The sequence below is a fragment of the Epinephelus moara genome, chromosome 20 (genome assembly GCF_006386435.1).
Source record: "Epinephelus moara isolate mb chromosome 20, YSFRI_EMoa_1.0, whole genome shotgun sequence".
Classification (NCBI taxonomy): Eukaryota; Metazoa; Chordata; class Actinopteri; order Perciformes; family Serranidae; genus Epinephelus; species Epinephelus moara.
This window is the reverse complement of record NC_065525.1, coordinates 42392974-42416456: the sequence shown is the minus strand read 5'-3', so window position 1 is coordinate 42416456 and position 23483 is coordinate 42392974. Positions and strand designations below refer to the sequence as shown.

Here is a 23483-nt window from a genome sequence, read left to right as displayed (position 1 = left end):
ACACACACACACACACACACACACACACACACACACACACACACACACACACACACGAAGTCAACAAACCTGGAACAGCATTTATCATTTGTGGTTACGCTGCAATTACAGGCCTGGGAGCAAACAGAAGAGAGCAGGGTCTCTAATGGGGTGTGTGGTTGCTCCAGTTACATGAAGCCCTCTAAATTATACCATTCCCCTATCACACACACACACACACACACACACACACACACACACACACACACAAACAGATATAGTCTGCTGACACACACACACTCTGCCCTGTCAGGATGGATAGACTGTCCAAAAACAACGCGCTGGCGAGACACTGCAGGATGACAGTTACGGCATGCGTGTGTGATTCCAGTAAATACCTACAACCCTCTGCATTGTAAATGTTAAATGTGATTTTGTAGGTTGGCTGGTACACCGCTCGCTCTCGCCTCACCCTGTGTTTTCCAGCGTCATTCCTCCCACTGTTTGAGCCTCATGATCAACGTTAGCTTTGTAACAGCGAGTATAATGGGTGGCTTTCCGCTGGGGACGAAGCCATACAACAGGCATCTCTCTGGAGGCAATAGCGGTGTAAATTACAGCTTATTGTATTAAGCAGGCGGGGGGAAGTTTGGCCTATAAACACGGCCACTGTGTTATTCCCACAGTGGCCCGACTGAAGCTGAGGGAAACACTTCCTGAGCCAGAATGGAGTCCACTGGGGGGGGGGGGGGGGCAACGCTCTTTTTCTTTCACTGCCTCAACTCCATGTTCCCTCTTGTCCTGTCCGCTGGGAGAGACCGGGAAATACATGAAAAGTTGACAGGTTCTTTTTATCGTACTAACAATGAAATGAGCTGCCAGAGCAAAGATGACCACCTCTCCTCAGATTCTTATTGTGGCCTTTCTTTGGGAGAGAGCAGGTGGCCGGGGGGTCGTCAGGTCAAGTGCATGCCTTGGAATATCAGAGGAGGGAAAGTGAATGAGACATTGCTGTCACGCCCAGTGGATACCTTTGAGCAAGGTGCTTCATGTAAAATTCCTAGGGCTGTAACAGTTCATGTATTCATACTCAACAGTCCAGTGCACATAGCTGTGCGCAGAGGTGATGCACCTACAGACTATAATGTTAACCCAAAGTGCAAGTTTCATCTGGAAACTATACGCCGTGATCAACAAGACAAGACACACGGTGGTGAATGCAAAAGAAAACGCGGCATCAGAAGATGTGTCTGCAGGTTCTCCGTTGTGTGTAAGACAACAGTGGTGTGTTGGTGTTGCTCCACTGTTGAAGCAGTCTGTGATAGAAACCATAGACCAGTGATACTCAATTTACGGTCCACAGGATGCCAGATGGCACCTGAACCATTTTCCAACTCACAATGAAAATAAATCGATTCACTCGTAAATTTCTTTGGACTTTTAATATAAATAAGGAGCCACTGTGCATTAAAAAACAGAGCCTTTTCATCAATAAAAGTGCCAGGGGATGATCCCCCAAATCCTCACCAGAGGTTCGGGCTAAGCCCAAAATGTCCTCAAATCATTTGACAGCATCACTCAGATGTGCCAGTCACCAGGATTGTAAGTGTGTGGGTGCTTTGCATGTTAAATATAGCCATGGTGGAACACTCCCCCTAATGCACAAGGTTTTTTTTTCAATGTATTTGTTTGTTTCACAGTGTCAGAGGTGCTTTTCAGTTTTACAGCCTGTTGTAACCTGTTGTTGCCTTTTGGGAAAGTGTTTGGTCAGTGCTATATTCCTTATTGTTATAATAATAATAATAATAATTAAAGAAAAGGTAGTTTATCAAAGTGTCCAGCAGGCAAAATACTACCTCAGTCCCCAGCAACAGGATCCTGTCTCCCTTTAACACATGAACTATTATCTGCTCAAAATAAATGAAAAGAAATGTATCCTTACACATTTGCTTCTGCTGGACCGAACTCCAGGCCAGAGTCTGAACCAAACCGTGACTTTTGTGAACCATTACACCTCTAATTATTCCACCTAATTACAACTTGGGTCTTTTGCATTATTTCCATCAGTTGTTAAAACATTTTACACAATCAAGTAAATGCTGCAATCTGGGAAGGATGTGACACGGAGGTACGGTTCAGACTCAACTATTTTAGCCAGAATATCTAAACCACTTTAGTTGGAGGTAAAACCAAAAGTGAGTCAACCTGCGCTGTGGCTCCAAACCCCTTATCTACAGGAAAACTGTGCTCACACATCTTCAGCAGTCAGTACAGGAGGTAAAAATTTACCTGGAAGTCTGTGATGGACGTCTGGGGAATAATCTCACTGAAGTTTGGCTGACCTGGGGGTTTGTCTACAACCTGAACAACTGTCTGCTGTTAACGCCACATGACGATGACACAGAGCTGACTGTATCTTGGTGAGTAAAATATGAGAACCAAATCCACTGTAGCTGTACTGAGCAGTCTGAAAACATAAAGTGCTGTGAATGAGAGGGACGTCGCGGTAAATGAGACTGAAGATTAAAAACAAAACCACTGCTGACTGCTTTGTTTCTGTCTCAGTTCTTTTAACGATCATGTTTTTAACAACCTTTTCATCATCCTTTGTAATCCATTCTTTTCTCTTACTCAGTAAATTTCTTTTGCTTTCTCGGTTTATGTGTATTGGAAAGCTTCTTTCCTGCTTTGTCCCTTTCTCCCCCGCTTTTTGTTTTGTGATATCTCTGCATTCATCCTCTTTCTTCGCTCTCTGTCTCTCCCTCTGTATCTATAAACTTCACTTTAAATCAGTTCAGTTTGTGTCTCGTTTACCTGCATGATCAGACAGAAACTAGTGTTAAAAATCTTATCAACACGAGCATTATCCTGACAGTTTACATGTGACTAATAGCTAATAAAAGTTTACAAATACCAGTTTTCTGTCTCCCCTCTGTGTCTCAGATGATCTGCAGAAAATAATTGATAAAATGGAGAGTGTTGCAGCGCGGGACAGCTGCTCTGCTCCTCAGACCTTCTAAAACCCTTCAGCTAAAACAATGAACTTCAGCCAACCACAAAAAACAACAAAAAAGAAAAAACTGAAGGAGGGCCTGGGAGGAGGGAGGAGGAGGGGGGACGATGGTGGAGAAACACACAGCAACAGCTGCATGGGACGCTCAGTGAGTAGAAAATGCCGTGCGAGCGAACGTGTCAGCGAAGCCTGCCGTTCACCATTAACGCGCCGTTCGGCTTGTAAGCCCCCTCGCACCCCACTACCACCGTCTGCCCCCCTTCTCCATCCCTCCCTCTCTTTCCGTGCAGCTGTCGGCCTTTTTTTCCACGTCTTTTTTTCCATGTGTGTCTTTTCATTCTTGTGTTTCAAAAACACGTGAGGTAATTTAACTTTGTTTTATTCCATTGGTCTCTGGTCCAGCTCCGGACCGATGCACTGATACGTCACTCGCTGCACTTCACTCTGCAGCGGTAACCACTGCACGCATGCAGTGAACAGTTAGAGGGGACAACATAACTTAAACGCCACATGAAAAGGAGGGAAAGTGATTGCAGTGAGTCACAGTCTGACATGCAGCGACACAGGCTGCTCATACTGAGTTAATTAAGGCAGATGCCAGGATGCTATATTTTACCCCGGTGATCAGCGCTTGCATGACTCTTCAAAACAATGCAACAAGCGGACCTCCAACAGGCCAAATCCACATTTGAACTGCAGGTGCACTGACTTTAAAGCTTCAAAATTACTTGTGTTACATGTGCCAGGCCTTCGTCTGGAAAGTCATGGAAACATATTCTCACTTCACACTGATCAGGTTTGTGTGTCTAGACATACAACTGCACTATCTGGTCCAAAATGAAAGGTTTTTTTGACATTTAAATGACATTTACCTTTAATTGGTTGTATTTGAAAGGCAGTTGTATGTTGGTTGTTAAACACATCTTCATATTTTCACCGAATTTAGCCTAATTTTAACCGAGACATTGTTTGAACTACAAATTATTAAAGCAGTACTTGTTTGGATGCCAAATACTTGCTTAATGGACTAAAATCTCTGTGACAGTTTTAGCAAAAACTGCCAAGAAAAACGCTTTAGAATTTGGGTTCAACATCAACGCTGCGGTTAAAAGATAACCTGCAATCAAGGCAAGTGTTCCTATTATTTTGTCTATGTTACAAAGTAGTGTGGGATAGTCCAATGTCTGTGCCATTATTTATACTGTATGAGGTCTTGTCCCTGTTAGTTATCGTGAGACTAAAAACTTAACCCATGACTATAATTCCTTGATGCAGTATTGACAGGTTGTGTATGACATGTTGAAAGCAACTGACAAATGATCAGGACGGTGAAATCTACGGTCAGTTTGTACAATGATAGACAAAATGGACTATGTTTGCTCAGATGGCAGACGGGAGTGTGGGCTTTTTGGAGGCTCACTGAGCACAGGTCAAAGGTAAGCAAATTGTGCAAACAGAAAAGGTCCCGGTGCTCGGTCATAGTTTCCCCCAACCTGCCTCTAGCAGAGCACCTGGAGCAGTGTTGTGTCTCCAGCAGGGCGCTTTCACTCCTCACATACCAACATCCTGCTGAATTTACATGAACAATGAGGGAGGGAAACCGCACCGGCCGCTGTGGCCTCAGGCTCTCTATTTACGCCTAACTGCTAGTATTTTGCATGCAAATTAGGTTCCTGCCATCTTTAAAGACTTTTATTGTAAAATAAAAAAAGAACAAACTGACTAATTTACCTGGATGTGGCGTCCGTCAGCGGTGCCCAGGTATGCCACTGCACGGCCATGGACTGGCACCACGGTGATAGACGTAACCAAGGTGTTCGTCAACTCTTTGTGCCAGTACTCCAACCTCTGGACAAACTGGGTCACCTGCAGGCGGTAATTACTCTCTTTCCCTTCATGGATTCCCTCATGTGGGCCGCAGTCGTCTGATGAACTCTGCAAACCAGAACAAAAACAAAGGCATCAGTTAGAAAACTACAATTATCACCTCGCGAGTTGTACGCCTCTGCCAACCAGTACAAGTTGCAGTTTACATCCATGTCTGTCCAGACTCATATGTAGCCATGATAGTAGACGATTCTTCAAATATGGATGTGGCTGTGAAGAAGCTACAAACACATTTTAAACCTGACAGCACTGGAGATCTATACAATCAGCGCAGTTTCAACATGGGGACCCAAGATTAGTGACACCAATTCAGTATCTGACAAAACGAATGAGACAAGGTTCCAAGGTATCCAAGGTTGCAGTGACCTTGACCTTTGACCATCAAATTCTAATCAGTTCCTTGAGTCCAAGCGGACATTTGTGCCCAATCTGGAGAAATTCCCCCAAGGTGTTCTTGAGACATTGTGCAACAATGACATGTACGCAAGGTCACAGGGATCTCGACCTCGGACCACCAAATTCTATCCATTTCATCTTTGAGTCCAAGTGGGCATTTGTGCCAAATTTAAACAAATTCCCGTAAGGCACTTGTAGGAGCCAGAATATGTATTTTAACCTTCACTTTTTATTATTTATTAAGCTGCACACGCTCTTTTGGTCACTTTCACTACCGGTAGTTGGTACAGGTGTGGGTGTGGTTTCACATTATTTCACCTGTTCATTCACTGGGATGGCGGCTTTCAGACAAAGAGGGTGAGTGTGGCTCTGATATTTTCTGTTGATCGTTATCACATAACACAATCACATAATCACACCAGTAATATTTTGTTTCATCCAATTATGCTTTAGTTATCTCAGGTGTTTGGACTTTGGACTTCAGCATAGGCTTTTTTGAATGAGTCACAGTAAAGAGCCTACTCAGCCTCTTAGCAGCTTTTTTCATTGATAATAGTCACTACAGCACTCATGAGACATTGCGTTCACCAGAGTTAGATGGATGCAAGCTTACAATAACCTCTGACCACCAAATCTAATCAGTTCATCCTACTGTCCAAGTCCAAGTGAACGTTTGTGCCAAATTTGAAGAAATTCCCTCAAGGCATCATTGAGATATCATATTCACGATACTGGGACTGACAACCCAAAAACATGTTGCCTCCAGCTCAGGCTGTCGCTTTCATGAAGACATTAAAATCCCTGCAGCGTGCTCCAAGAATAACAAAACATGCAGGGAGAACAACAGTGGAGAGAGTGTTTCTTATTGGGGTTACAGGCATGATATTGATATGACATCAGATGCAGCCAAGAAATGTCAGCAACATCAGTGCAGTCATGTTTAACACTGAATATTGCTCACTTCAAACTAGTAAACTTGCATAAGAATAAAAATGTAGAGCAAGCAGCAAAGACTGCTGATGGTAACAAATATTAGAAAACGTACTGTTAACCATATTTTCTGGGAATCATCAGCAAGATTAGAACAGCTTATCCAAACACACCACTCTCCGAAAAACTACTTGTTATATAATATCATGTTGAACTATCTTCTTTCATATCTGGCCTGATGGGGGAGGGTTAAGAACCAAACCTCCTAAGCCCCCCTTAGCTTCTCTTTCATCAGGCCGTGCTCGTAATGGAGGTCTCGGCCTGATAGTACCTCTAGGGCAAGTACACGCTTTGTTGAATAGAAGTTTTCATGGGAAACAGTGGGAACACTTTCATGCTGTTTTTCATTCCACAAACTGCTTCTTCCCGATCCAACTGGACGACCCCTCGTTTTGTCTCTTTCTCTAATTCCTCACTTGAGTTTGGAAGCAAAGTCTGTCACTCCGGCTAAACTCTTTGGGTTTTCAAACGTCGCTGGGTTGTGCAGATTGTTGTGTCTGGAGGCTTTGGAGCATACAGTGAAAGCACAGACTGTAGCCAGGGCTGGATTCAGGGCCTTTTCTCTATCAGTGCCCCCCTGCCTCCCCTCCTCTTACTGCTCTCTCACTGCTCTGGCTCTTTTTGTGTTTAGTCATGGCCTCCTGTCCCAGCCTCAGGTTTCATTAATTATTAATGACCCAGAGGGTGGCGGGCCTCTTGTGGCTCTGAAGGTCCTTGACCTGGCTGCCTGACCAGGCCTGTTGTTTTCTCAGCTTCAGTGGATGATGACCTCTTCAGCAGAGTCAAAAGGACGGGGGAGGGAGAACAGGTACAATGATTATGAAGACCTGTGGAAGGTTTCATTCAAAGCGCCTCACAGTGCCAAAAATGCATACCGTTTAATTTGAAACTTTCCTTTCCTCAAAGAAATGTTTGTGCCATTAGTTTCGTCCTTGTGTTCTGACCTAGAGGGTAAAAACTGATCTTGTTGCAACGAAAGAAGTTGGTTTTAATCACTTACAGACTCATGATCTCTTTCTGCCTCTACCTAAAGCCCCGCCTGGGTCACTAGACCATTATTTGTGGTTTGTGTGTAACATGCTGCATCATTTGTTTAGCATAGATCTCAAAGGCAAGCTTTGAAGACGAGGAGAACAATGGTGAGCCAATAAATCAGGAACATTTCTTTCTTGGTGACACTGCATAGCCGAGACGAACGGGACCGCACGAAGAGGAAAGCCGAAGAAAAGCAGAGAGCGCTGGCCAACTGACAAGCACGCAGCAGCAAACCTTGCTTAAATTAAATGTCCTCAAGGCCAGTGGCAGCAGTTAGTGAGACAATGGTGAGTCAAACTCAGGGAAAATGTGGAGGAAATTGAAAGCTGGCTGACAGGTTGGATATTTTTATGCCAAATGCACAGCTGCAAGGTGGTGCGGCCAGTTGATCTGCACTGAATTACTCTGTGTTAAAGAGAGTAGCAATAGTGCAAAGCGGTCAAGAGATGACAGTTGGTGTCTGAAATTGATTTGAAATTGGATAAAGATATGGACACGTAGGACGAGATCAGGGTTTGATACAGTCTGAGGCAGAGGAAAAGGAATAGGATGTCTTTGATGTGTGAATCTGTGTGTAAGTTGACCTTTACCCAGTAACTCAGTGTAAAATATGATCCATTCTAACTTTCAGAACAGATTAAGTTATGGGAATCTGCCAAAACTCTTCCCACTACTCAAAAACGACAAGATAGAAACGTCATGGCTGTGGAGATCATGCCACGCGGCTCAATAAACAGACCCTGGGCTGATTATTTTCAGAGCAAACAAACAGGACTTTGGGATGTTTGCTGAAGTGGAGCAGGATGATGGGAGGGAGACCTGGAAAAGGTCTTGGAGGCATTCCTCTGCCTCTGCTGAGGTATTCCTGAGGATCAAGGCAATGAAATTGGACAGTGGAAAGACTGTTTTGACAAGCTTCGTTTGAAGCTCCGCCGCTGTTATCCATGGCTGTTTCTTGGCACGGAGAGCGAGTTTTAGAGGACGTCAAACTGACACTACAGAGGCAAACAGGTTCCTCCAGAGAGTAAAGTCTTACACAAAGTTCAATAAGGAACTTAAATACATATGGCTATTCAAAGAAGAATTAAGAAGAATTAAGTTATTCATGACAAACTCTATTGACAACCACAGAACTGAATGGTTTACAGAGGCAGGGTAGGGACAAGAATGAGATTTTAACATTAAACTTTCAAGCTAATTAGACAAGAAAAAAAATCTAGCAAAGAGCAAGGAATATTGCTCCATGTTGTTTAAAGAACCAGTACTTTTAAAGTGATACCAATAGAGTACTTTGTTTGATACCTTCAAGTGATTAGAGGCTTTCAGGTGTGTAAAATGTCACTAGACACGTCAGGCAGGAAGTATATCCACACCTTCAAACGTTATGGCGGCATCTCTGTACCCTAAACTGCCAAATCCGTCAAATACCCCTAGTTTGACTTCACCTCGCCACAGACTGTATGGGTTGAAGCTGTTTGGGTAGTGGGCCTATCATGGGTCGCATTAAATCAGAGAATGCTTGCAGTGATTGGCTGCTAGCAAAACCATACAGATAATAATTTGTTCCGGATCTTGATACAAAAAGGATCAAACGCAGGCATTGTTTGATTGGAGTTTTGATACTACTTGGTGCTGGGTTATCAAGGTATCGAGTAGTGATGCCCAGCCCTAACAAGGAAAACCTCTTTTATTGATCTTAAAACCTTTTAAAGTTGATGTAACTGGCAGCAGCCTCTAAATCTGAGTATGAGCTACAAGGGTGTTAAAGGTCGAAATGTACATGTACTAGACTTTGCTGGTATGAGATGTTTCAACAATACCCTTAACTTTGGGGGAAGAAACAACATGCTTATTCTTATTTTGCACAATGAATGATTATTATACACTGAAAAGTATTGTATTTCATGTCTCCACCTGCTGGTGGGCCATCACGATAAGAGTATGCATGTATAATATGATGTTAATTCCACTACAGGTGGGAAAAAAGTGGATATATCAATGTCAATATTGGTTATCGGCCAAATTAGTTGTTACATATCAGCATATCGGATATCGCTAACAGCATTGCTAGCGAAAGTGAAGGCTAACCTCTGATTCATTCTCGTTTTGGAAAAAGATCGGTCCGCTTGTCGCTCACTTTGCTAGATGTTCTTTGGCACTGTGTCCATGAAAGTGAGTACTGGACACACACAGATTGTAAGTCTGAGGGAAACAACAGGGAGTTCATTTTGAATGAGTCTATGCATTTTTGTATCTCTTACACTCATCTTTGGAAGATTTACGGTTTTAGCAAGTGCACCTGATGTTCTACATCTTTCAGGCCATTTTGTGAACGTGTCTTTCAGCCGTAGAACAGGCACCGTGGGGCAGGTACGTGAAACACTGTACACCTTTTGCTCCATACTCAACCAGCAGCCATTGTCCCCAAAAACAACAGCATGGCGATAAGGTTTCGGTGTCGTGGGGCTCCTAAACCCTGCGGCTCTGCTCAGAAGAGTCAAGAAGGGGGTGAAAGGTGATCTGCGTGGTCTAATGTCGTTTTCATACTCTCACTGTGGCCCCTGGGTCCTGTGTGAATATACACACTAATGCCTGAATTATAAACCATGGACTGGGTTACTGGCAGGAGAGAATCTGGATACAAACACTGTCACTGCCGTGCAAAAATAGCGTAAAGGCGCTCTTGCTAATGTACAAAAATACACATGGTGTTGCAGAGGCTTAGCCCGAGTTAGCAGACTCGCACACATGCACAGAGTCTGTCTGGTTGCTGGACGCTCAGCTGGCTCTCTCACTGGAATAACAGACCTTTGACCTCGGGATTGCATGCGCAATTGTGCGCTCCAGACAGCAGGGAGGTTAAGTTGTCGTCGGGGTGTGTGGAAATGCATTTTTTAGAGAAAGTGAAATGCAAAGGAATGTGGAGTGCACAAATAGGCCCGTGTGCAAGTGTGCATTGTTGTGGTAATGTTGGAACACACATCACAGCGCTCCACCTGGACTCAGGGTGCACGTTACTCTGCAACCTGACTCTCAGTTGCTGTAATGACCGTGAAGTGTGTGTGTGTGTGTCTAAGTACGCAGGTGGCTGGTCCCAGCAAGCGCATGGAGTCATGTGTTAATGTGTGTGTGTGTGTGATGCTGTAGGGGACTGTCAGGGTGTTAGGGACAGTTAAGGGAGTGAGAGAAGCTGACAATAAGGCGAGGACAGACCCTGGCGTTTACAGTGCAGCTGGCCTCGCCCTTGAGCGGGCCCCCAGACGCCAGGCAGGACTACAGCTTTGTTTATAACGGGGCCCTGAGGTGGGCCGAGAAATGGCTTCACACATAAACAGGTCCAACAGAAGACAGAGAGAATAATACGTGGAGATTATAGTAAATGTAGAGTTCTCCTGTTTTTAAGAAACTTGAACACAGAAGATGACTGGTAGTACAAAAAATATGTGTAAAAAGTCTCCCTTTTAAAAATACTAAAAAAATAGATGAGACTCTGGATGTGTATTGTGCAGCCCTAGATACAATTTAAAACCGTCTCAACACATTTGTCCCCAAAATTGGACATCCAGGTTTTTAAAAAAGGGGAAAGCTTTTTCTCAGGTAGATTAGGACACATGTCACTGTCCCTCCTGGATGTTGTGATCACAACAATAGATGCAAATTCAGCCCTCCCAGTGAATTCTGTGCAACCTTGCATTTTTTTTCCAAAAACCAGAACTTTACCTGTAAACTTGACTATTTAAAACAGGTAAAATCTCATTTCATTGTAGAGCAGCATGCGTCGTATTGATTCGCTCAGCCCTGCTCAGAGAGAGCAGGAGGAGAGACGCTCACAGGGACGGCCTTTCAGAGCTGCGTCAAACAGCATTCACAGCTTAACTGCAGTGACTAGTTGTTGCTGCCCCCTCCATCACAGATATTGTAATTCTGTTGGAAACACTTGATGCTAACACTAATAAGCTCCACGTCAGGATTTGGAGCTGTTTTTGCGGTTTTCACCAAAAAACGCCTATAAAATCACAACATGTATTGAAATTTTTTAGAAAACCTGCTGTGAAATCAGTGATTTCAGGCAGCAACAATCCCCAAAACAGCCTGCAAAATCCTGGAGGAACTGATGTCACTATATGTAGTTAACTTTCTGTTTCCTCTGTTGCTGCGCAGCATACAGTTTGTTACATCCACAGATAATGGACACTCTGTGTGGCCATATGAGATCCTGGATTCACTGAGCATGAATGAATATGTCCAAAATAGACGATGTTGAAAAGACAGTCATCATTGTGTCACTCGCTGTGGCTGTCTCGGTGCAGCGATGCAGTACGCTGGAGGTTTCTAAAATCACTGGTTTCTTAAAGACATCCTTCAAGTAAAATTCCACATCTGTTATTTGCCACCATCTGAGGCTGCAAGTAGCAACTACCGAAGAGTCTCCGCTCTGAGCATGAACGGTGAGATGAACACATGGAGAGCAATGTAGAGGGAGAGGCAGTTTAACAAGCTCCCCAAAATTTAATGACGTGACAGTTTAACCACAAGCTCAGCGTCAGGCAAAAATCCATGTGAAGAAAAGGGTTTTTTCTCCCATGCTGTATATGCATGTATATTTTCAAGGTGTCCACCTTCCAGAAACAGTATTTTTGGATTATCAACCGCCTTGAGTCATGTGATCAGCACAGCACTGCAGTTTTAACATCCAATTTCTGGTGTAAGATGTTGTTATTCTGTGTTCAGGAGCAGAGGTGCAGAAACAGGTGTCCAGGAGGTGATTAATGTGCGATATTGTCTTCTGCAGGTCTGTTTGTGTAATGTAATGATTTATGCTGTCTCTGTTATGTTTCCTGCCCCACACACAGTTATACTTTGCCCACTAGGTGTTGTCGTTTTGCCGGTATATTTTCATAGCTCCTTGATACTAATGTGAGCATAATGTGATGCCAAATGATATCGCATTCACGGGAATGAGATGGACGCAAGGTCATAGTGAACATGTCTTATGACTACAAATATGTAATCAGTGCATCGCTGAGATCAAGTGGACATTTGTGCCAAATCTGAGGAAATTCACTCATGGCATTCTTGATACATCACGTTCATAAGAATGGTGCATACGTGAGGACGAACAGACGGAAGCACAACCAGATAACATGAAGCCTCCACAGCTATCACCAGTACAGAGGCATAAAAACGATGGTGTCCATGTTAAGATTTTGTGTCCTCTCCTGTGAGGGAATGTGGTTTGAACATTATTCATGCTCACAACATGAAATTTGCATTTCAGACTTCACATGCTTATTTCATGAACATTCTTCTAGCCTGTGTTTGAAAACGTCTTTCCCAGGGAAGATTTGGGAGAGAATCTTTGTCTAGTTTTGTTTTTATTTTTGAACCACAATCAATCCAAAATAGCTCACCTGTATTTTTCCGATATGTAAAACAAACTTCCTGTGCACAGCCAGAATTCTCACACACCACCAGCAGAAGGATATTACCTTGTTACTGAAAATAAGATCTTGTTGCTGTTTAAAAATGTCGCCTGAAAGCCTCTCTGTCTCTCCCCCTTTCCTCCAGCCGGTCCTGAATTAAAGTTTGCCCCTTCGCCCACCTACTCTCCTGACCCCCCTTCAATTCTTCTCTTGACTGAACACCTTCCTCTCTTTTTTCTATTTCCTTTACCTCCCTGCACACACGCACACACAAAGACACACACACACACACAGTCCGCTCTAACAGAGAAATAATCTGTTTGTGTGTGTTTCCAGGTTTCTCCCACACAGGAACAATACAGCTTCCAGCCTCTCAGCGCCACTAAATCACCCCGACTGTATGAAACCTGGCTGTGTGAGTGATGATCCTACATCCTCTGTCTCCTCTGCCTCCAATAAGAGACCAAAATATCATCTCTGAGAACACAGTTAGGGATAATTTTTCATAGCTGCTTGACACTGCAACTTCTTTTCCTGCGTGTATCAACATATTTTTCTCCTCTTATTCTGGGAGATCGGGGATTTATGCGATTCAAAACAAGAGGGATAAATGATGGACTGCTGAGTTTGGTGATCAGAGGCCAAAAAACACTATTTCTGCTCTGCCTGGGAACTTTTTTTTGATTCGATTTAACCGGAACAGCACATTCTTCAGATGAGCTTTCCAGAGTTGTCCTGCAAATCCACATTTCGGTCAGACTGACACAGTAGCTAAAGTTACTGCCTGCAGATCAAAGGGAATAAGAAAGGTCAACTCCTTAATACTTTCTTACACGCCCAGATAGAGACCAGATATTAGGAGAAATTATTTTTACATGGAAAGTTTCTTAAATTATTTAATAAGGCTGATCTCTGTGGTATTTACATAACAGATGGGTTGTTGCTTTCATTGATGATTGATATCAGGTTACATCCACACAGCTCTTATCCTAGGTGTTTCATAAAAGCCTCTGACATATGAGATACATTACACCATATAAACCCGGGCTTGTCATGCTTGGCTTGCGTTTTCCGCATGAAACATACGGTAAAACATTCCCACCGGACTCACACGCTTCTCCCTGACTTTTATTTGTTGGAGTGCTGAGGTCACATCGATAGTTGTGGCATCTGCTGTGAGGACACTGTGGCAGGGACTCTCATGATGGTTATTACTGGGCTGCTTGTAATCTCAGTAAGACAGGACTGGAAGTTTAAAGGGTTTTTCCATCGGCACGTTTGGCCACGCAGAGTCAGACCACGCTGCATTGAGTACATGGAGTTGGGCTGACTGGGACCTGAGATGGACAGTCTCAGGAGTTGGTTTGAAGCACGCCTGACCGCCTCTTTTGTCTTCATTCAGGGACAATTCAGCGTGTGTCGATTCAGTGTTTCAACCTCTGCTGCTACTGCCAGACATAGAAAATACTTCATCAGTTTCAACTGCATCTTAAAGCAGAGAGAAGACAACAGACAACCACTGCACAGTGCTAAAGAGGCTGCTGCTTTACAAAGTCATTGACTCAAGCACAAGCTCGTCATCAGTTAAGGACGCGCCCTCAGGCAGGTGGCCCTGTTGTATGGAGATGCAAATCCCTACAGCGGCAAATACAAGTTAAGACTCCAACATCCAGAAACAGCATCGCTGACTTCTGAGCCGGAGCTCATCTGAGATGGACTGACACAAAGTAGAAAAGTGTGCTGTGGTCTGACCAGTCCATCATGGACGCCGTGCCCCCCGGGCTAAAGAGGAAAAGGACCATCCAGACTGTTGCCAGCTCAAACTTGTAGAAAAAACAGCTGCACACTACCTAACTTGCAAAAATAACTTTGCCTGATGAAGGACAAGTCACCGAAACGTTGCAGCATTAAAATCAGTTTAGTTTTTTTTGACAAGTTGTGTTCTTTGACAGAGAGGAAAGTTTAGTTTGAATCACCAACTCTGTGAGAGGACATGAGTTTAAACCTCCAGACTAACATGTTGCACATGAAGAAAGAAGTTATGTTTCTGCTTCTTAACAGTCACATGGATAAGTCAGAGTTTACAATGAACCTGGGGACAAATCCTAGTTGGCTCACATTAGTTATTTGTTGAGAGCATAAATAGAGAGATGTTGAGCTTTTCAAATGATGATCAGTAAGTGTGTGCTCGTAAATCAGCCCTTAAACCTGTCACACACTGCTGGAGACATGACAGACAGGAAGTGTGCAGAAATTATTTGTCTAAATGAGATCTTTATACAACCTGTCACCTTGATTCTGATTTCTGAGACATGAATTACCCCTTTTTAAAGATAAAATTTGTTTAAAGATAAAAAACATATAGAAAACTAAAAGTTGACTAAAACTATGAAGAATAAAACTGACTCATACGTGACTAAAACTAATAAACATTTTCATCTCAAGACTAAATCTAAAATAGTTGTTCATATTAACACTGGACAAATCAAACCAAAACTATCTGCATGGCCACATATCACCATGTGTATGAGAGAAGGTATGTTTATGTTAATGTGAGTGAACCCAAACCTTTCATTTAAGGGAGTTTACATCATTCACATCAGATGAACAGTGGAGGTTTTACAGTGCTTTTTATATATAGTCCCCGAGGGTAAAAAGCACTAAAGGTATAACGTGGATGAATATGGATGTAAACACCCTCAAACACTCCGTCCTAATACTCTCAGACTGCTCTGGAACTAAATGAGTTATGACACTAGGTAATTTTCTGGGTGCAAATGAGCGCCACATCATTCCTTTGCTTTTTCAGCCTGCGTATTACTCACTCAGGACATTATTTTAGAGCATTAATGTCTTTCTGAGGTCAGATCAATCTGCAGTCTGGCTGCTCAGCAGAGCGAACCTTCGTCTTTACTGAAGCAGCTGCTTTTCCTACATGTGCTCTTAATTATGGAAACACATGAACGTAAAGGGGAGGCGGCGGGGGGTGATTTAGTGTTGAGGCTGCTTCGGAGAGTTAGCACCAATCATCTGCTCGCATGACTTCATTAGCATTAGCGTTACCCTCTCCCATTGATTACTACAGTCAGAGCGGGGTTAAAAGTACAGCTGTTGTGTCGTGCACAGGCTAAATAACTTCACTGAAAGTGTCCAAATAATTGTCTTTTATGGCGAGGGAGAATTTGAAGCGGGGATATGCACACACGTTATAAAACTGACATATTTCAACTTTTTTTTTTTAGAATTCCTGCTTCCTAGCAGTCTGGAATAATCAGATCCACCCACCGGGGCAGACACTTGGCAGAATCTTCACAGTGAAGATTTCACTGTGAACAGAAATTGCCAAAAACAGCTCCTCAGGCCGACCATTTAAAACATACTGCCGTCATGACTATAAGTGGCTCTCTGTGCTTCTCATTTTTTTTCAGATCTGAGGGGCAATTCTCCATCTCGGAGACAGATTGAACTGCGGGGGCCCGGCTTGTACATACATGAGGTGAGGCAAGGAAATAGCAGCTGGAGAGCCACAGCCCAACGGCAGCCGTTGAGGAGCAGCCAGATAACCTCAGGTTGTAAACAGCAGTGGCCTGCGCTTCAGCAGCGAGGCAGCTTATCAACCGAGGGTCAACATAAGGTCTGAACACTCAGGCCTCCTCATCTCAGTACAGTCCTGGACGAGATGAGATCACTGGCAGGCGCTGTGCTGGCAGAAACTCTGTGTCCGTGCTCGTAGGTCTCAGATCAGAGACAGATGAAGAAAACTAAACAAATATGACTGTACGGCGACAGCGCAAGAGAAGAGCGGGGATCTGAAATATAGCAGCATGGCAGGCAATGTACTTTTTATTGCTCGGTGGCACGGCCCTTCATATTTGTCCCTTTTCGCCGAGTGACACAGAAAAGCAAATGTAATATTCCAGCAGCTCTACACAGAAACCAACAGAGCTAAAAATATCAGTGGAATCCCACGGACACACAAACAGCCAAAACCTCATCAAAAAACTTCAGAAAACAGACTGCGGGTTTTATAGAAGCAGATCTTTACGAAGTCACCATAAAACACTTCACTGCATGTCGTGACAGCTTGCAGGTGGCGGCCATTCGTGCACTCTGCGCTGCATGACGAAGCAAACATCGCCTCTGTCCTCAGAGAGCTGACCACGAGTGCAACAATGCATCACTGTGCTACTTTTTCACACTTGTAAAACTCCTGGAAGTTGGCATCTGGCTCTGCAGTGTTGCTCAACCTCCCTCTCGCACACTCGTACACATATATCAAAGATCTTCGGGGGATCGGGCTCTGAATAATTTTGCTGCATCTGCTTGCGCTCACTGAGTGAGCCACCAGGCCCCAAGCCAGAATTTCTAATGCTGAGGACTGGAGCAGCTCAGAATCCTGACTTCATGATGAGGGCTCGGTTCCATGTTTAACTCTGAAAAATGTGCAGGCTTCGAGATGTGTGATGCAACTTAACAATAACAATGGTTTCTTGACCTGAGAGCAAACTGGTCATTTCTTCCCGCTAAACAATAAAAACAATTTAGTCAGATTTGCAAACCTAACAAAACCAGATTCTGTATTCCCATAAAACTAAAAATAGCTGATAGCTGTTAAGAGAAAGCACTTTTTAAGTTATTTTTAAGACTTTTTTTCTTATTCCTTAAATCAAAACAATCCTGTCCAGCTGCTTTTAACCGTAAAAAACATCACTCAGTTCCCAGAAAAGCTACTCAGCCCTCTCAGGTGTGAGCTTGCCTTCTGCCTGCAATATGATTCAAGCCAGGATCACCGATGAGGAGGATAAGATCAAAGCCCGCAGAGACAATATCTGCAGTGTCCCAGGGATTGACGAGATAGCTTCTCTGTTTGTGGTGCATTGTTTGGGAGCGCAGCAGGGTGGTAAAAGCCATACAAGTGTGCAGACAGAGAGAGACGGGGAGGAGGCTTCCTTCTCTCTTTGCCTCCATTACTTGAGTACACATCCAGGCACAATCCTTTGCTTGCATTGTGTGGGGATTACTGGTTGAATGGAATGGGGGGGATTAGTCCTCATCTGAGGTGAGACCTTCCTTTGGACTGACATGCTGTCCACTTCTATTTGGTTGAGAGAATGTAGGGTTATCTGTGTATTCAGGAAGCACGTTGAAATGGTTGATGTACAGCACTTGTGGCTGAAAATTTAGCAGATTGTCCACATCAGAAGAAAGTTAAAGGGTCAGTTCACCCAAGTGAAACTTTCTCACTTACCTCTGATGGTAGCAAAGCAGGCAGATGAGTTCAGTTTCAGTAGTCCAAGTTTTGAGATATACACCTCTGTGACCTCTGCTTAAATTACAGAGAAACTTTGTCCATTTTCAGCCAGCTCAGTGTCATCGCAATGTGGGCAGTGCAGCCCAGTCTCAAGAAGAAAATGTTGGCATTGTATGTTTCTGTTGCCACGGTATGAAGAGTGCTTATACAAAACCAGACACAACTCAGCCCTGAGCAGAGTGACCGTACTCTACTGACCAATCAACAGACTGCAGTAAAGATGTAACATATCTGTGGTCTGTATTAATATACAATGCCAACATCTATTCTGGTGATTCTGGGCAGTGTGTGCAGATAAACAGTGTTTGGCCTCCCACGTGCTGCAAGCACCTCCTGGCACTCCTGCTCATTTGCCGGCAGACTTCAATAACATGTTTCCCGTCGCATGGCAGATTTTTCCAGCAGATGGACGAGCAGCTCTGGGCGCTCCCGGCACGGGGGGAAGCCAAACACTGATCATCTGCACACACTGCCATGACACAGGGCTGGTTGAAAATCAGCAAAGTGTATCTCAAAGTTCTACAGGATGAACCTGCCAAAAGTTTCTGTCCATGTTTTTTGTCGATCATGTCATCACCAGACTATACATGAACAATTCAGACCTGCTTTAGTCACGTACTGCAAGTACTAAAGCTTGAGTAATATGGAGATGAGGTAAGATTTCATTTCTGTCTCCCCAGCATCTGTAGCCGCAGGCCTGCCGGGACCATTTGCTGCTCTAGTGAACTTTGTGATTATGAGCGTTTCAAGGGGCCAGACTGAGACCTTATGACAAAGCTTGAAGGACCCAGAGCCAAGGAAATGAGAGCGATCCGGGGTCGAGGTGAGGCCGCTGCTCGGGACAGCAGCAAGAGAAGAGGAGATTGCTTTTGGTCCTTCATTTAGAGCGCGGGGGATGACAGATAAGCATCCACACGCCTCATTTCAGTAGAGAGCAGAATATCACCATGTGGTGAAATAGAAGAGTAGGAGGCATGCCGCTGATTAGGAAATAGCTCGGGGGCCTTGACTCATAAGCTCAGCGGAGCACAGCTCCTCCATATTTGACACTAAACAAGTGTATCATGAATGGCTTCTAGCACTGCTGGCAAACGCCTCCGTGCTGGTGAGGAAAACATTTAAGAAATCCAATCAGAGACGAGTCTGTCAGCAGGATGGTATCGGAAGAGAGGATCTCATTTACCTTACATTTGTTTCAAAACAAAACTTTGACATAACTCAGCCACAATGATCACCACAGCACTTTGCGTAATTGACTGGAAACAAAGTATTTTATCCATCAGCCAACCACAGCGAAGGATAAATTTCAAAACTCACCAGATATGTTTGCAGTAAAGCCGCAACTTTTGATTTTTCTTTGGATAAATGATTAAATAATTTGTCAGAAAACAGAGGAAAAAATGGAAAAATCACTTTCTAGAGGCCTTATATAAATAGTTAAATCGCTGGTTTTGTCCCACTGACACTCAAAGTCCCGAAGATTTTCAATTAACAATGATATAAAACAGAGAAAAGCAGCAAAATCTCACATTTGAGAAGCTGAACAAACGACAAAAATGAAAAGACAGAGAAAAAACAATAAATGATAGGTGTTTATCTGACAGACTGGAGGTCAGCACTAAAAATCTTATCAGCTGTGGCCTAAATTTAACAGTATTTGGCTGATGTTGGCCGGTGGCAGTTTCCCACCCTGCTTACTGGAAGACATCTTGCAGGCACTGGCGGTTTGCATATTTACTACTCCACTCTTTATCTAGGGAACAAAGATAAGATGTGCATACAAAAGCTGATGCAAAAGGATTTACACACACTTCCAGCTTTCCAGCAAAACAAGAAACCGAACTCCTGAGCTGATCATTAACTCGGCAGATTCAAAACTAAACACAGACATTGAGTGAGTGTGAAATCATGTAGAAAACCATCCGGGAAATGCCTGCAGACATGAACTAACTCACACTGACCCGATACCACTGAGGTGGACGGGTGGTGTTGAGCAGTTGCTGCAGTCTATGTGAGACAGTTTTATCTTCTGCTATGAAAGAATTATGAAATCTGGTGATCATTAGTAAAAAAATCCATTAAGATTAATGATCCATTGTAACACAAATCAACCTGCAGCTCGTCACGTCTGGCTTCAAGGTGAGGGTGTTTCAAGGGAAAGGTTTGGCATCACACTGCACAAAGTAAATGTTTTTGTCCTGATGTGCTGTGCAGCTGTGGCGGCTGACCGAGTGTCTCCACACGCAAAGGGACCTGTCTGGACACGGCTGCCAGGTGACGCAGCCGCCCACCGGAGGGTGGAGGGGTGGAGGGCACACAGCTGCCAGCTCTTACTGAGAACTCATCGTCATGTGGCCAGTCAGAGTGTGTCGGGTTGTAGACTGTTTTCCATGATGCTATAACATACAAACAGTAGCTCGTTCTGCCCTCACTGATACGACTGACTGTCGCTGAAGCTGCCTATTACTGTATTTCATTCTTAAAAGGGACAGTTCACCCCCAAATCAAAAATACATATATTTCCTCTTACCTGCAGTGCTGTTTTATCAGTCTAGACAGTTTTGGTGTGAGTTGCAGAGTGTTGGAGATATCAGCCATAGAGATGTCTGCCTTTTCTCCAGTATAATGGAACTAGATGGCACTAAGCTTGTGGTGCTCAAAACCCGACAGCAATGTCTCTTTCCAGAAATCATGACCCAGTTACTACTTAGATGATTCACAGACCTTGCTGTGAGCAATCGGCAACCTCAACCTCCGTGGCTGAGAAATGAAGCCAATGCGGCAGTGCCAAAAACTGCAGCTCCTTGAACGGCCGCTTGAGGCTGGCTCCAAAACAGAGTCAGTCCCACAGACGCCCAACTTTACAGCAGAAATAAACATGCTTACAGCCTGGTACAAAAAAATGTTTTGGTCTCTGTAGCAGTGTGACACAAAACACTTTTTTCCATGACAAAAATNGCTCCTTGAACGGCCGCTTGAGGCTGGCTCCAAAACAGAGTCAGTCCCACAGACGCCCAACTTTACAGCAGAAAAAAAAAAACATGCTTACAGCCTGGTACAAAAAACTGTTTTGGTCTCTGTAGCAGTGTGACACAAAACACTTTTTTCCATGACAAAAATGAGACAATGAGGAGCTGAAAATAGATTCTGATAATAAAACACTAAGAGGAAATCTATATTTCATATTCATTGACAAGACGTCAGTGGTGGACTATTGGACATTGAAAGCCAAGAATGGCCATGCTTGTACTTATCTTTAAATGTGGCACGAGCAACAGGCTGTAAACTCCAGGACATAGTCTGCACCAGGATGTTTCGGTTGGTGTGAGTTGTGAGCTATAATTCAGCAGTAAATAATCAGCCATGTGTGTCTGACTGTGGATGGTGGAGCTGCTGAATGGATTTGTGGAGTTTGTTAGTTGCAGCAGTGGCTGTTAGCAGCTAGCTCCGCTCATTAGCCACTGAACGGTAGCAGAGCAAGCAGCTAACGAAAGCTGCACTTCATTACCTATCTCAACATAACTCCACGGAGATTCAAATTGTCTCGGGAAGGTTTCTGGGTTGATGGTGTTTGACAGACAGGTTGGAGGCTCAGTTATCTGTGAGTGTAGCTGTGCTGTAAGTAAATGTTCATTATTTTGAACAGTATGTGGTTGTGAGCAGTTTCATGAAGGAATTACTTCCTTTCTACCAAACTACACATGGCGAACTTATCATCACGCAGAGAGAGGCATGAGGGAAGGCAAACATCTCTATGGTTGATATCTTGGCAAGACTCCAGGTAAGAGGAACCTTTAACTTCTTTTTTAACTTCTTTTGTTGCTTAAACCCTGAAATAAGAGGAATTATTATTTTAGAGCTGCAACTAACAACTATTTTCATTTCTGAGTAATCTGTTGATTATTTTCTCAATTTATCTGTTCATTGTTTTGTCCATCAAATGTCTGATCACGATTTCCCCAAAGTTGACATATTCAACCGTTAAAAACCCCAAAGATATTTAACTAAATATCACTGAAGATTAAGAATATCAGCACATCAGGAGCTGCAACCAGAGAAATTTTAACATAATTAATGTTCAGTTGACAGACTAATGGATGAATTTACTAATTGTTATTGTTTTAGCTCGGGAATATTTAAATTAATCCAAGTATTAAAATCCTGTAATATCCTGTAATATCCTATTACTTGCTGTCTTTACAGATTTAATGTCAGTTGAAAAAAACACCTTAATCCGTCAACTTTTTTTTAAATTTATTTATTTATTTTTTTTACCTCTGCTGTGTTTGTACCTGTGCGCACATGTACACGTGAAGATTTGTGTGAGAGTGTGTGTTATGAGATGGATGCAGGTTACCAAAACCCAGCAGATCTGATCTCATCCTCTTTACACACACACACACACACACAGTCTTCTTTATCAAAACGGAGTCTTCGGAGGAGCAGAGAGGACAGGACCGGACAGGACCGTAGTATTTTCATTCTTTTGTTGGTTCCCGTGTGCTTGCTGCTGAGAGACCCGCTGGGTTCTGCGCCCGGCTTAGTGATGGCACGGACAAGCTCGGGCATGTGGGACACACTCTGTGACATCTGTGGTGGAAAACTCGGCGAGGGCAGCGGTGCCTCGATGCTAATTCTTATGATTTTTATGTTTATGTTTATCCGACCTCAGGAGGGATTAGCGTCTTGTGTGGCATGCCACAGACATAAATCTGACAGATAATTTACCCTTATCATACATCAGATACAAAGATAAAGAACAACTGTACCTGGTAGATTCCAAACCAGGGACTCTTACTGTACCACCCAAAAACAAGCGTCTGTGTATTAAGGTTCATATTTTTCATTCATATTTTTAGTTTATGAATGTTTATTAAAAATAAAAGTTCATATGTTACCAACTTTGTTTTTGTCCCCTCTGATCCACAGTCTTTTCTTATCAGAGGAGGGGGATGCTGATGTGTGACTTGTTTTTTCTTTATCCTTAATTTTTTTTAAAATCCTGGAGTTGAAAAAAAAAAACCTAATTTATCATTTGCATGCTGGTTAGTTTGTGCAAATTGTTTATTTTTGGCCAAATTTTAAATGAGACAAAATAAAGTGGTTTTGATGAAATATCATTATTTTAAGCTCAGATTTGATTGGGGTTTTTTTTTCTGACCAAAGTGGTTGGCCCTTTGTGTCCAAGGACCACTGGGAATTTGAATATCCAAAGATAATTTCTGTTTTGACAGTTTCTGGCTGTGATAAATGCTGTAATTTTGGCTATTTTTTATGTAAAATGCCTTCTTGTCTTGTTGTGCCTTTTATGTCTTTGAAAATCTGCAGCACAATAAATACAAAAAAAAAAAATTGTATGCCCCTAACCTGACTCAAATTTAAAAACATAACTCCCTCCCAATGCCTGAAAAATTATTCAACATGCCCCCCCCCCCTTTGCACCACCCCC

The 23483-nt window shown here is 43.3% G+C and overlaps 1 protein-coding gene across 1 annotated transcript in view; it reads right to left on the bottom strand.

The window, feature by feature from the left end:
• met (MET proto-oncogene, receptor tyrosine kinase) overlaps positions 1-23483 on the bottom strand; it is an 86459-nt gene that overhangs the window by 45291 nt on the left and 17685 nt on the right. Inside the window, exon 3 of the mRNA XM_050072845.1 lies at positions 4724-4927. Coding sequence (XP_049928802.1) covers positions 4724-4927 — 204 coding nt within the window. The remainder of the gene's footprint in view (positions 1-4723; positions 4928-23483) is intronic.